Source organism: Stegodyphus dumicola, chromosome 4 (genome assembly GCF_044657685.1).
Source record: "Stegodyphus dumicola isolate Sdum_Otavi_A_Nest chromosome 4, ASM4465768v1".
NCBI classification, from domain to species: Eukaryota; Metazoa; Arthropoda; class Arachnida; order Araneae; family Eresidae; genus Stegodyphus; species Stegodyphus dumicola.
Genome location: NC_140771.1, coordinates 43,909,920 through 43,924,944, shown reverse-complemented (window position 1 = coordinate 43,924,944; position 15,025 = coordinate 43,909,920). Strand labels below are relative to the sequence as shown.

General features: G+C 33.9%; 2 protein-coding genes across 4 annotated transcripts; one reads left to right on the top strand and one right to left on the bottom strand.

The window, feature by feature from the left end:
• Positions 1–1,059: 1,059 nt before the first annotated feature.
• Positions 1,060–14,348, bottom strand: LOC146997532 (uncharacterized). Of its 3 annotated transcripts, none has more exons than XM_085814770.1 (2): positions 14,197–14,348; positions 1,060–5,828 (listed from the first exon to the last, which is right to left on the bottom strand). In XM_085814770.1, exon 2 carries the CDS (start codon positions 5,759–5,761, stop codon positions 5,225–5,227), a length of 537 nt encoding a protein of 178 aa, XP_085670896.1. In that variant the 5' UTR covers positions 5,762–5,828; positions 14,197–14,348; the 3' UTR covers positions 1,060–5,224. The 3 variants fall into 3 exon arrangements, with proteins under 3 accessions (XP_085670896.1, XP_085670897.1, XP_085670899.1); XM_085814771.1 differs by lacking the exon at positions 14,197–14,348 and adding an exon at positions 13,916–14,186; XM_085814773.1 differs by lacking the exon at positions 14,197–14,348 and adding an exon at positions 12,597–12,618.
• LOC146997533 (histone-lysine N-methyltransferase SETMAR-like) lies at positions 3,282–4,238 on the top strand. Its single transcript, XM_085814340.1, has one exon. It carries the CDS (start codon positions 3,282–3,284, stop codon positions 4,236–4,238), a length of 957 nt encoding a protein of 318 aa, XP_085670466.1.
• Positions 14,349–15,025: the final 677 nt, after the last annotated feature.

Here is a 15,025-nt window from a genome sequence, read left to right as displayed (position 1 = left end):
GTACAGGGTATCATTAAAATATTTTTAATGTGTGTACATTTGATATTTTGACGAATAACCGCACAAATGACAAACTGGCTGGAGCGGTGGCACCATGCCTTCAAATTGGGACGCTCCTGGTCAATCTAAACGCTTGGAAAAGGCCATTTAAAATAATAAACATGTAATTATTAACAACTAAGCTTATATTTCTATAATTAATTTACCATTCATAAAAAGTTAATATTTTATTGAAAACTTAAATAATTTTTGGTCATGGTCGCATAGCAGCAGGCACACGTGAAACCTTCAGCAAGCTCGATGGTGCCCTCCAGCATAGGTCTGAGAATCTCTGATTTATATTATATCAATCTAAATTCACAAGAATTAATCCGTTTCATGTCATCTTTTGTTATTCAGCAATGCAGGTATATTATAGACAATTATAGACAATCTTGATGACTGAAATTTCAAAAAAATGTTATGAAGATTGGGTGTAGAATGAGCTTATCATGCTTTGTGAATAAGAAAATGTGTTTCAAGAATTAGTTGTCCAACACTAAAATTATGTGATGTGTCTATGGACATGTCTGTCTGCAAGTTTCATTATTATATCTATGGAATAATTCACCTCCAATTACATAGCTAAATAATAAAAATATGAAGGAAAATTATTAACTTAATTGGCAATAACCCTTTCTGTTAACCTTCTTCACAGATGGAGCACAGAGGGCTACCACATGATATAACTCCCTTGATGGTACTGGGACTTGTTTGGATTAATTATGCATTTTTTAGTGTTTATAACTAATTTAAGAGGCTGCTGCACAAGTGGTTAGTGTAATAAAATGTCAGCTTGTATTAAATACATATCTTTAATTTTAGGCTAATTCATATAGCCAAATTCCTCAAATAAACATAAACTCTCAACAAATGAAGTTGGCAATAGCCCTCTTGCTTTAAAGTTACATTCATAACCAACTGTACTACATTACTTAGCAATGTTCTTTCCTTTCAACAACAGCCTGACAGCAATTTTATATAACACATGGAATACATTTTGATAAAAACAAACAAAAGTAGACTAACATTTTTTATTATTAGTCACTTTATACACAGAAACACTAAAAATTTACAACAAACAGTCAAATACATTTTCTTTCAAACACATCCATTCTATTCATAAAACACAATTTTACTGTCTGAAGACACTAAATGTCAAATATTTGCAATGAATTACCACAGTGCAGTTAATATATGTATATATGGCAACTTTAATCATCAGCAGCACCTTTATAAAAATATACCTTGTCAGAATTTGTTTTAAAATATACAATTTCAATGAATATAACATATCACAGTAATCACTGTTTACATTATGAAGACTAGCACCAAAGGCACATACATGAATTATTAAGGAGCCCCAGGATCAAATTCCATTTGAGCTAGTTTTCTTTTTTAAGTACATCTCACCAAATGTTTCAACTGACAAAGTAACTGCAATAAAATCAAGATCTGCAAAGTTTCAAGGATGGCCAACAAAACATTAATGGTTTTACCAAATAACAAATCGATCTATATAATTTCATTAACAGGCGATAGCCCACCTGAAGACATTTTGAGATATGCATACAAATTTCTTACTTAAATTTAAGCAGTTTCAACAGTAATGTTAAAAGATATTATTATATCTTACACAAAATTATTTTTTAATCAAACATAAAAAAGTGTCTGCACTTTACCAAACACAGTTTTGAGAAAATAAAAAGCAAATCAAAAGTATCAAATAATTCTTCAATACTTTTTTCCTCCAGATAATTTCATTTATAAAGAACAGGAAAATAAAAAGCTGAAATTAACATAAAACAGGAGGAAGAGCTTATTAGATTTGAAAGATACACTTAATATTGCTGATGCATAATTTGAAAATATAACATGAATTTACATTATGACACTAGAAAACTCATAAGTCAAAGACAAACTTTACCAGTGTTGAAAGTCATGAGCGGGAATAATTTAAAATTAATCTATACACAATATCAGATAAATCATAAGCGTTAAAAAATTTATTATTTAACTCCTGTCATATTTTATGTTAGAAGATAATTATACATAATAGAACATTTAAAATAAAATAAGATCTGGTGTTGCCACATTTCAAATATTGTTCACACATAGAACAATAAATAAAAAATCTCAACATTCTTTTTATTGAAGATATACATCATATTACAAAAAGTCAAAAGTTGCTTTGTTTAGTGGCATAATATTTTCTGCAATATTATAATTTTCCATATTTATCATTTTGCAGAAGTTTATATAAACTTTCTTTGTTATATTTACAAAAATGAATACAGCATTCTCTGCTAATGTTGTTTACATTAGAAATTCTATACTTTAAAAATGTTATTTCTCCCACTTTCCTAGCGTGCCTTTGTGGTAATAGTGGTCTGCATGCTGGGCTGACATTCCAGAGGTCTGCGGTTTGATCCCCGGCGAAGGCGTTCCTAATTTTTCATCTTTCCGGCTTTTCCATTTAACCTAATGTCTCTACAACTTAAAATATCATCAATTCAAATTCTTTACCAGTTTCCAAATAAAAAAAAATAATAAAAAAAAAAAAAACACCCAGCAGATAGTCCGATTTTCCTGACTATCAAAAAGGATACAAGCCCGACAACAATATTGTTAAGGAATATGTATTTTTAATCTGATGATACAAAAACTAATAACCAAATTTCTCCATGTTGCTTTTTAATTAGAATTTTTGGTTACTCATATTTTAAAGAAAAACACAAACAGACGAATTCCACATAATAGGAAAGTAAAATTAAAAATAACAAAAGCTTCAAAAACCACCTGCAGGAAAGAGGCTACTATATATATTTTACAGATAAATCGAGAATGATGTACAAAAATTTAGCTCACGCAGTAAAACTAAATCAATCTCCAAAATGATTTTAATCACTACATTTTTATATTAAGTGGAGTTTTTATATACCCATGAAGAAAACTACGAAGGTTAATCCAAAAAAAAGTTTACAAGCAGAAGCATGTGAAACGTAATAATTGTGGAGCAAATATTTCCACCCAGGGTGGTTGACAGATGGTGCTAATTGTCCTACAGCGGTTCTACGAGTAAATAGCGTCAGTACGCAGACACTTAAGAGCGACAGTAATGGACAACGTCTAGAAAAGTGGTCTCGCATTGAGGTGAGAGCCGTAATTCGATTCTATAGGCCATGAATGTGACCACATCCTAAATTCACAGACAAATCGTTGAGGTATACGGGAACAAAGCAATGAGTAGACAACAGGTAGCGAAATGGTGTTGTTCTTATCAAGCGGGCAGGGAGCATGTGGAAAACTGCAATATGGAAGCAAGCGGCCGTCCAAGTTCTTCAAGGACGGATATCAACATGGCACGTGTTGAAGAAACCATCCAAAGGTATCGACGAGTAACCGTGCTTGAGATTGCCTCAGAGTTGGACCTGAGTTATGGTAACATTCAGCGTATCGTAACCGATGAGTTGCAATATTCCAAAGTTTGTGCCGCTGGGTTCCACGTGCATTGTCCGCGGAGCATAAGGCCACTCGAAAGATGTGCAGCCTCACATTTCTTCAGCGATACCATTCAGACTGCCAATACTTCACTAATCACATCGTTACCGGTGATGAAACATGGCTTCATCACTTCATCCTCCACATCCAAAAGAGCCACGTGGAGTGGAAACACGTTAAGGAAGAAGTTTAGGGTCACACCCTCTGCCGGTAAAGTTATGGCAGCCGTTTTCTGGGATATGACTGGTGTTATTTTAATCGAGTATTTGGAGCGTGGCCATACCATTAAGGCCGATCGTTATAGTGCCACCTTAACGAAATTGCCTAAAGCCATCCGATGCAAACGGTCCGGATTACTGAGCAAAGGCGTCATTCTTCTGCATGACAATGCCAAGCCCCATACAGCTCGCGACTCGGGAATTGCTGCAAAGGTTCAAGTGGGAGGTTTGGAATCATCCCCATACAGCCCCTATTTGGCTCCAAGTTACTATTTCATTTTTCTGGCATTGAAGCGATACTTATCAGGAACGCGGTTCACCTCAGACGATGCAATGAAAATAGCTGCCGAGAAATGGCTCAATGAGCAGGGCCCTGATTACTACGAAGACGGGATATACAAGTTGTTCGAACGTTCTGACAAATGCCTAAACAGGTTTGGCGACTTATGTGGAAAAGTGAAGGCCAGACGTGTCTCTTGATTCCCATTTGTATCTTGTTTCTATTGTTAATAAATACTTTTTCATTTGCCTTGTAAACTTTTTTCGGATCACCCCTCGTATATATATATTCTATTCCTTTAATTTTTTATCTAGAAATAACTTAATGCACATGAACTTTACCTGATTTTAGAAAATTACATTGTCTATAACATACCTGATGAAAGGATTAAATGAAGACCATATCACAGTAAAAAGACATATGAACAGATGCACTAATTTTGGTGCATCCTTATTTTAAAGCTGCAATTATTAATATCAGTAATATTCTTTTTACTTACACAAACTTTTCTATCTGTTAACATCTTTTACACTGTTACCACAAAACAGTTCTTAATCTCATGCTGAAAAAGTTAGGGAAGAATATGAAAGGCAGAGAAGTCTGCCAATACAATACAAATTTATTCTAGATTTTGTCCAGCACACTCTTGCTTAAAAAAACTACATAAATTCATACACTTCGCATTTTGTCATTAATTTTTCATCAATTATTCAAGGGAGATAACAACAAGCAGTTCTAACTTGCATAAATATCCTATGTTTATACAGAAAGCTGGCATATTATTATTCTAACTTGCATAAGTATCCTATGTTGATAAAATTCATACAGAAAGCTGGCATATTATTAAATAGAAATTTTTATAAATACAGAAAATCAGTGCTTAATATCTTCCCATGCCCGGGTTACTTGTAAAAAAAAAAAAAAAAAAAAAAAAAAAAAAAAAGTAATACCAACACAAATATAGATTTTCCTTAAACTATATATGTATGAAACAGGAAACACTCTTCAAGGAATTTAGTTAACAGTAATAGATATGGCACAAAAACATTTGTCTCTTTAAGTTTTAAAATATTTTTTGGATACAGAAACATTTCACTAACATTAAATTTTAAATATATTTAGAAAAAACAAAATTTCCTCTATGGGGCTCCATTCATGTGTGTATTGGAAGTTTTTGTTATTGTTGTCAACCCACTTTTGTTGCTGTATTAGACTGTACATAGGTTGTTAGAGTAGACAGTGCTGCTGTTGTAATCAGAGAATCACGAAACCAACATTTGGCATCTTCTACTGTAGTTGTCGAACTTTCTTCTTCCAGTTCTCCATATTCTTCATTGTGATCTTCTCTTTTTACAATATACTGTGTTAAAGATGTAGAAGCCACCTGAGCAGTAGCCCCTTCAACTTGCCAAGAAGAATTTGCAGTATTAGAATCTACAACTACTTCCTGCTCTACCATGACATATTCTTGAGGCTGAGAAACTAACACTATCACATTATTTCCCAACCAACCAACATTTTCACCACCTACATCAGCAACTAGAACAGGATTTTCACATAAGTTGATAGATTTATTCTCATCTTGAATTAATACAATTTCAGATGCTGGAACAGCTAATTGCACCTGAGCTAAATTAATATTACTAGTGTCTAAAACATATGTCATTTGTCCAGAAGAATTCATGGATATATATCTTGGAGCCATGTCATTTGACATACCCATAATGTTCTCAGCCGCCAGAAGAAAGCTACAGTTAGTGACTGTTTCTATCAGATTCAAAATGTCACTCCTATAAAAGCAAAGATATATATATAAACCACAATGAAAAAAATTACATAATTTCTACATACATATAAAAAATGTACAAAATTTTTAAAGGAAAAAATATACAAACTGTTAAAAGAACTTGCCAGCCTTATTTTCCCAAACAAAGGTTAACCAAAATGTTCAAATGACATTTGATTCTAAACTGTTATTGCTCACTTTTAATTTTTTCTATATATAATGGGTGGTCATAATTAAACTGACAGTGCTCACAGTGTTCTGTAGCGCGATCTATTTGCGAGAATGACGCCACATTCTGTAGGAAGATTAAACAAGACAGGGGGACGAAGGATTCCGCAAAAAAATTAATTAGTTCCAAAAGTCACCGCTACGGGAATATTTGGCACTGTGTAATAGAAAATAGAGTGTTAACAAATGCAAATTAATACGGAATAAAATTGTCTTTTATTATGCACATTTTCTGATTTAGTTCAAATGCAACACTTTTAAAAAAGCGTAAAATCTACATAAACACCGATAAAGTCTCGTGATCTGCAATATCACATACGCTGAGCAGAAGAAGTTCTTTATTCAAATTTCACGTTACATCCATTCGCACAGTGCCAGCTGCTTGGGTTTTAAAAGGCAATGTGTTACGTTTCGAATCAATCGGATTGCAAGTTTACGTGCAATGTCTCCTTCTTTAGTCGAGCATGCGTTACTGGTAAAATTCTTTTAGCCCAATCAGTGCAACGCGTCAGCCACTCTTCATGCTTTTAGAACGCACAAAAAAATGCGTAAAGGTAACGGTCCTGTGTCAGTTAATGGGCTAAAAGCAATGGTTGCGACGTTTGAGAAAACAGGTTCTCTGAAGGTTCAGTCAGGCAGATGACGGAAACCTGTACCACAGGATACAATCGAAGCAGTTGCCATGGCGATTGTCGACAGAGGTGTGTGTGTGATTATGGCAAAGCCTCGAGGGCTATCTGCCTAAGGGAAGGGATGCCTTCGTGGAGGACTTTCTAAGGGAAACTGGCTGGTATACACGTTACACATGGGGAAAACCACGAAAACGCCCATGCAGCCAGACTGTTCGCGGGATTCGAGCCTCGGACCGAACTACCAGTGTTCAGCGACTTTACCGCTCGGCCGCTGGTGGGCCCTGTCGACAGAGGACCAGACAATATTGCTGCCACCTCTAGTGCTCATGGAGTAGCTCGGAATATGGATACGCCTTACAGTAGTACGGTATGGAAAATCTTACGAAAGATTATCAACTTCTATCTGTACAAGATCAGTCATGTACAGGAGTTACTGTACTCCGACCATGATAAGCGATTGACTTTTGCTCTCACCTTTTTTGCCAGAATGGAGGTGGATGATGCTTGGCCGTGGAAAATGTTATGGGGAGACGAGGCCCACTTTTACCTGAATGGAACTGTGAATACCCAGAACTGTCGAATTTGGGATGACAAACCACCACACGCAGTCATAGCAATTCCCTTATATTCACCAAAGGTCAGTGTTTGGTGTGGGTTCACAGCGGAATTTATCGTAGGTCCATTCTTCTATGAGAACATTACCCTGACAGGTGTAACTTCCTGGTGCAACAGATGCTACGACGGAAATTCACAACAGAAAGAGTCATTAGCCACTACTTTCCAACTACATGGCCACCTCGGTCGCCTGATCTTACCCCATGCGACTTCTGACTATGGAGTTACCTTAAGTCCAAGGTCTATCAAGGAGTGGTCCAGGACATGGCTACGTTGAAGGATAACATACCACGGACTGTACGGGAGATTCCTGCAGACATGTTACTCTCTGCTGTTGTGCATACTGTGCACAGAATGCAATATGTGGTCCACAACAACGGCAGCCATATTGAACCTCATTTGAATGCAAAATAAAAGGTAATTTCCGTATTGATTTGCATTTGTTAACACCAGGGGCGTAGCTAGAGGGGGGCATCTGTCCTCGGGCGCAGAATCCAAGAGGCGCCAAACTGATGTTACCACATTTTAGAATTAAATTTTTTCCCATCCTTGGCAAGCAGTAGGGGGCGCGAAATCTTCAGTTGTCCCTGAGCGCTGAAAATCCTAGCTACAACTCTGGTTAACACTCTATTTTCTATTACACAGCGGCAAATATTCCCCTAGTGGTGACTTTTGGAACTAATTTGTTTTTTTGTGGAATCCTTCGTGCCCCGTCTTGTTTAATCTTCCTACAAAATGTGGCATCATTCTCGCAAATAGATCACACTATAAAACACTGTGAGCACCGTCAGTTTAATTATGGCCACCCGGTACTTCCTGAAGTCACATGAAATGATTTAAGATTCAAAACAACCCAAGAATGAATTCTGCAGGAAGTTTAATTGGGCAAGCTTTTCTTTCATACATGCATTATTCCACATTTTTAACGAGACCAATTTACAAACACTTTTAAGAGTTCCTGTTAAATTTAAAAAGACATATATATTCACATATGCAATAAGAGCAATCAGCTACATGATAATAAATAAAAAATATGCATATTTTTATTTATAAACTTTCAGTCCAATAATTCTTTAGAAATTAAATGAAAATTAATTGGTATTTGTTGTATGAAAATTGCTTTCCTCCTGATACCACTCAGTTTCCAGCACACAGTACATTTCCAAGTTCTTTCAGTCTCCGTCTATATTCCTGCCAATAAAAGGTGTAAGTGTATTTCAATTACACTAAGTTAATATTTTTAACTTAGTGTAATGGTTAAGGGTAAGAAAACAAAATTTTAAAAATTAAATAGTGATGCACTATTTTTAATATATACATCAAAGATTATTTCTAAAGTGATATATGTTTATCAAGAGATTTTGGCACAATCAAAGGAAACAACATTCAATCGAAACTTAGTGGATTACAAGATTAGAGAGCTAGCACATATAAGCCAAATTTGGTGATCTCATTATTCAATAACAATTTTACTCTAGAAAGATTACATTTTGATAACCAAGATCAATGGTATTTTGGGATATTTCACTCTTAGTCATATGGTCTCTATTCTTAATTGCTATTTGTTGTTTTAAAATAGCAAAAGCTGAATCCCTGTTTTCAAATTACATTAGTTAACTGTTCTTAAACGATCAGCAACATGCTTCAAAGGTAGGATTTGAAGTTTTCTTTTACTCTTTAAGAGTCAACAGGAAAAATGTCTGGCATGCTACTATATGTTAAATATATAAAATGGATAGAGTAGACTCTAAGGTACCCCTTGTATTATGGCAAAGTTGTTGTTTCATTTATGGTAGCCTGAGTAGTTGAATGTTATGGAAACCCTATTGTGATGTAATCGGGTGCATGATTCTGGAAAATTTTGAATAATGGGATGTTTTGTAAGTGTTTTTGTGGTGTGTGTTGGTTTGATTCTTTAGACGGTAGAAGAGCCGAATGTAGTAAGATTAATTTGTAATTTGAAGTTTCTGTACGATTTGGAGCGAAAGGGGAAAGGAGCTTTAATTGAGTGGTGTGTAAAAGAAGGTTTACTTAGTAGCCATTATAAGTGTCCTATATGTAGGAAGGATATGCATCTAGTCGAACGTAAAAACCGTTTAGATGGATCTGAATGGGTTTGTAGGAAGAAAGGTTCAGATGCTCACTAGGTGAAACGTTCGATCAGAAAGAGTACCTGGTTTAAAAAAGTCATTTGAGTATGATTGATATTTTGATTTTTACGTGGCTCTGGGTGCACGAAGCGAACTCAAAAATCGTGGTAAGTGAATATTTGCTTTTTGGTAGTGCTTAAATGTATAACATGTTTTTTCATTTTTATGTTATTTTATTGTTTGGTTTAAAATGTATTTTATTGAGATTATGTATTTTTGTTTGCCTATATTGTAGAATTTGGTGCTCCTTTGACTTTTTAAGTGAAAATATATCAATGTGTACATGGACAAAGTAAAGGGAGTGCGCAATGCCATTTTTGTGTAATTTGGAGATTTTTTTTTTAAGTGAAAATAAGTCGATGTGTACATGGGCACCGAGTTTGTGCAATTGTTCGTCTTGTTATTTCGGCTTTGTGTAGCCGAAATAACGAATCATAGAATAGCACAAAATCAGTATCCATGTACCGCCAAAAATCGTCACATTTCGCCAAGGGGTACCCTAAACTATACTTTTACCTATAAAATTTGTGTGTACCCTGTTAGATGATAATCTATTAAATAATTTTCTTGTTTGCTGTAGAAAATAAACTTATTACTTCAAACTTTAATATTTTCTTCATTCAGATACCATTCTTTGCCCAAGATTCAAATATATGTCTTATCCGTGCAATCAGTAAGCTGAGACAAACACAGTAATGCTTCATTTACCTGTATTTAATGTGGTAAATTTTTTCCATACTTGATTTATAGGTTCTGGAAGAACTATGGATTAAAATTTTAACAAACAAGAGTGTTCTTTAGGGAATACATAATGTTATCCTATCCTTTAATTAATAATTATGCCTTAATTAAAAAATACTGTACTTTAATTTGAAACAAAAATGTAAAAAGAGTTGATGATAATAGGAAGATTGAATAAAATGTCCAAAAATAGAACTGGCTCATCAGCAGCCAGGCAGTGAAGTTGCTGAATACTAGTACTGATCCCTATTCGAATGTCAATGAACGGGCTGGCTGCATGGGCATTTCTGTCGTTTTCCATATGTATAACATGGTTATAAAATAATTTCCCTCGGAAAGTTCTAAGCGAAAGCATCTCTTCCCCTATGCAGATACTCCTACTCTGTTTTGCTACAATTATTACACAAACCAAATGAACCAAAAAAATGAACTTTATAGTTTACATTGAGATATTATGAAATTAGCACAAAATCTGCTAGCATAATGACCGCTAATATGGCAGTCATTAATTTTTCCGCATATATCCTCCCCCCTCCCGTCTTCGTGTTTTATATTCAGGTCTTCGTTATAATGACATTGTATTTGTGTTTTCAAATTTTTATTTCATACATAAATACACTGACCATTTTCAATTTGACACTACCTGAAAGACACTATTCTGCTCTCCCCCCCCCAAAAAAATCTTACCCATATAAAGTTTTGTGACAATAATCGGGAAATGAAATTTTACAATGTACTAATATGGCAGAGTACACTTAACTCTTTCACATAAACAGAGGCCCAAATCTGTTCCTCTCAAGCACTTGAAACTCCTGTGTATATGAATTTGTTGGAATGGATTCCTCCCCCACCAAACAGAATACTACAGCGTTAACAATTACCTGCTTAAGTGATTACATCTCTCTTTGGTAATAAATGTGCAGTTTCTCCCTTAGGACAAGACTGTAACTATGAGCATCAATAGCTAATGCTAAACAATCTGCATTCAAATATAGCTACATTAGCTGCTTTAAAAAATTGATTGGCAAATTATTTAACAATGGCTGAAACCAATGAGCCATGCACTAATGCGATAGGAGGGGGAAAGCACTAGTAGAAAATGGATGCAGGAATTTAGGAAAACCTGCCGTCTGAATGCACGGGCAATACAGTGACTTAGTTTACTAGTTCCTCCCCCAAAAAAGAGAAGACGCTTCTCTTTTTTTTTAACTACTTTTGCTGATGAGAAAAACCTACTTTCATCAATCAAAAATTACTTGACTGCAATATATTTATTTTTAATTGAAACAAATGATGCCAGTCAAGAGATATGAGAAACTATTTGTTCATAATATAATAAAAGACACCTACAAAATCCCTTGATTAGCCTATATTTAGGGTGTCTCTTGGATCATCACCAAGTTGTTCAATTTATGGTAATTTGAGTAGTTGAATGTTATGGCAACCTTATCATGACGTGACTGGTTGCACGATTGCAGTGAATTTGACGGATAAGAAAATATCTGTTGAGTGTCAGTTAGGAAATAAGTTGCACATTGTTTGCTTTGCATCATAAAATTTCTCCGATTTAAGTGAAAATAGGTGGATGTGTACAGATATTGAGTTTGTGCAATTCTATGACTTGTTATTTTGGCTTTGTGTAGAAAAATCGGTGCTACACAAAGCCAAGATAACAAGAAAAAGGATTGCACAAACTCGGTGTCCATGTACCGCCAAAAATCGCCAAGGGGTACTTGGAAATATATTTTTACCAATCCCTCAACAACTTTAGCAGCTTGCTTTTATGGGATGGAACACCTTATATCTTTGGTAATGACCATACTTTCTTTCACAAGCAAGGTTTGTGACAAGGACTCAGCCTTGACATGCGCACAATTGGTTACTCTGATTGACAGTCCAACACAAATGCCATTAATCAATGCATCAAGATTAAAAAACTCTGGCTGTTACTGTTTATTCATAGAAGAAAAATGATCCTAAAATCTTGCCATGCAGAATTCCACACCATTCATTCATTTTCTGGCTGTGCCGTCTGCCACTTCTCCCTTGTGACATGAGGAGTTTCAGATCTCCATATTATGTGTGTATTAAAATAAAACAAACTGAAATATGTGTAATAACACCGAAAATATTTACAGCACAACTTCTTACAGAATGCCCACAGTAAAGTTGTTCCGTGACTTTGTAAAAATCCTGTATAACCACACCACTGATTAGAATAACATTACGAGAGAAATCTATTAGAAAAACCCTGTGAAATGTGCTAATGGCTGAACAGAAGGACACAATAAAGTTGTCAAAATCAACAAAAGCTTCACTGTATTTATTGTTTTACGATTCTTACCCAAATAATGGACATTTGGAAAAAAGTTATGGAATTATAAGTGCTAAGAAAAATTTTCAAACCTATTCCTCCAGAAATTGCAGAACTGAGACTTCCCAATATTTCTTCCATTGACACATTTTGGCAAAGTGGTTGACTGCAAAATCCATACATATTTAAAAAAAGTAATTTATTTAAATGCATACTATGTGAAAAGATATGCATATAGTTTAACAAAGTATCAAATTTTCCCCCATGCCCAATAGTAGAAATTAGATGAAACTTCATTACAACAAAATAGTTGGTTATTCATAGTTTCTTTTATAAAAATCTCTCTCATACCCAAATAAATTAGCAAAGCACTACCAAAACTTGTATATGTTTATAATACTAGCATAGGTAAATTTTTAAGTATTATTTATTATTTTTATCTATTCAAACTGACCCTTCTATTCTAAAACTCAATTAATGTGAAATTAAGCATTATTTTAAAAGTCTCACAAATTTCTGATGTTAAACCTTATTTACCACAAATTTAAAAATATTTTTTTCCCATTGTATTAAATATTATAAGATTGAAAACTTTATATATACTATATATGGGAAAGAAAACTGGAATTAAAAGTGAACTCCAAATATGTTAACTGATTATGTCACGAAAAATTCATCTTCCAAAGAAGAGCAAAACTAATTTGATCAAAACGTTACGAAAATGTATTCCTATATTAATGGTACTGCAAGTTCAAGGATTAAGGTAAGAACTGTACCAGTTTTATCTGAAGCCCCTTTTTTCTAAACAAGATGTTTACTGCATTTTTATCTTGTGATTTGGGTTTTTCTTTCACATGTCTTAAAGGATCAATATTAATTTATGACATCATACTTAAATATGTTCAGTACAAAATGCAACGAATCTATATTTTCGCAACGAAAATATTTTTACAATTTAGGTGATCTACAATAATTTCTAATTTTAAGTAATATGCCTCAAATCATGCAGATGAATTTAATTTGATTAAATTAGCATATGAAATAATGCGAAAAAGCAATTATTTTTGTTTTAAATTCCTCGTTTTCATAATCTACACAAATTTTATAAACATACAATTCACCACATTATACATGCATATTACTACATAATTAATAAACATATTTAACTACTAAATAATTCTTCTAGCAAGTTTTCAAAAACCAAAAGCAAGCATTCTAGTTTCGGAAAACTCTTTTCAGAATAAAGTGAACAAAATGTAACTAAGTTTCCTAAATCAATAAATCAAAAAAAATATATTAATGCTTAAAATTTAATTTTACTCAAAGGAAACAAGCACGGCCATCCGTTAATAACACTAAAAATAAACGTGGTTAGTTTTATCTTACATATATATACGTATATAACACATACCATGAACATTTTCCACATGAAAAACCTTATGTGCGTGCGTTATCTTATTTCGTCGCGAAATTTCTAACAAACTATTTAATACGCACACATTTTTAACTTGATAAAATATGGAAATTAGAACGACGTAGATTTTTCAGCCCAGAATTTCTCAGCTAAGTGTTTCTTTGCCTTTTAACACGATAACATAATTAATATGGAAAATAGTTGTTATTCTGTAACATAAAAATTTTCTGCATAAGATATACACATTAGGATAGGAATCCACAGAAAAATATTTATACCATGCACGATGACGTAATATTAGTCTCCTTTTCCCAAATCTACCATTTCATAAAAGACGACGTCAATTGACGAAGAGAAGGTTAAAGTAGTAGTTCTTTTAACATAAATGATTTGAAAAGAGCGTCACAGGAAGTATGCATAATTTACAAAAGTAAAACAGTTTAATTATGATTTAAAATAAGTTTTTCAAGTACTGATTAGTAAAAATGTTGTTGTATCTGAGTCATATGGCGCAACATTATTATACTGTTACAGTATGTCAGCTGCTAACCTCTCAGCAGCTTGCCTAGTACGTCCTTTATGGAAATATATTTTCAAGAGAAACAAGAAATTATCACGGAATATAAAAGTACCTCCGACTTTTATGCTTGTTCAAAATGGATCCTCGTGTTAAGAGTAAGTTTTGAGAATTACGAATGCTGCCTTTTGACAATAGATGGCGCTGACCGTTTCCCTGGATTTCTGACGTCAGAATTATGTGTTGCTATCTTTGGCGAAGTTTTCGCTCATGTTAAAATACAAGTTCTTGGCGCCATATTTTTATTATGAATTTGTGCAACGTAACAAAATATTTGCAAGTAAAACAAACGTGACAGTATAAAAAAAGCATTCTGGTAAGTAAGGATTCTTTTTATTCGGGGGTAGTATTTTTATATTGTCCATATTACGTACTTTTCATCAAAATTTTTTAATCATATTAATTGGAATAAATAAAACTTTTATGGTGAGTAAAGATCGTTTGGCCTAGCATGTGTGTTCAATGCAATTAGTAGTGAAAGTGCTCACGCTATACTGATATTTAGACGTGTTATTTAATTTTTGGTTGAA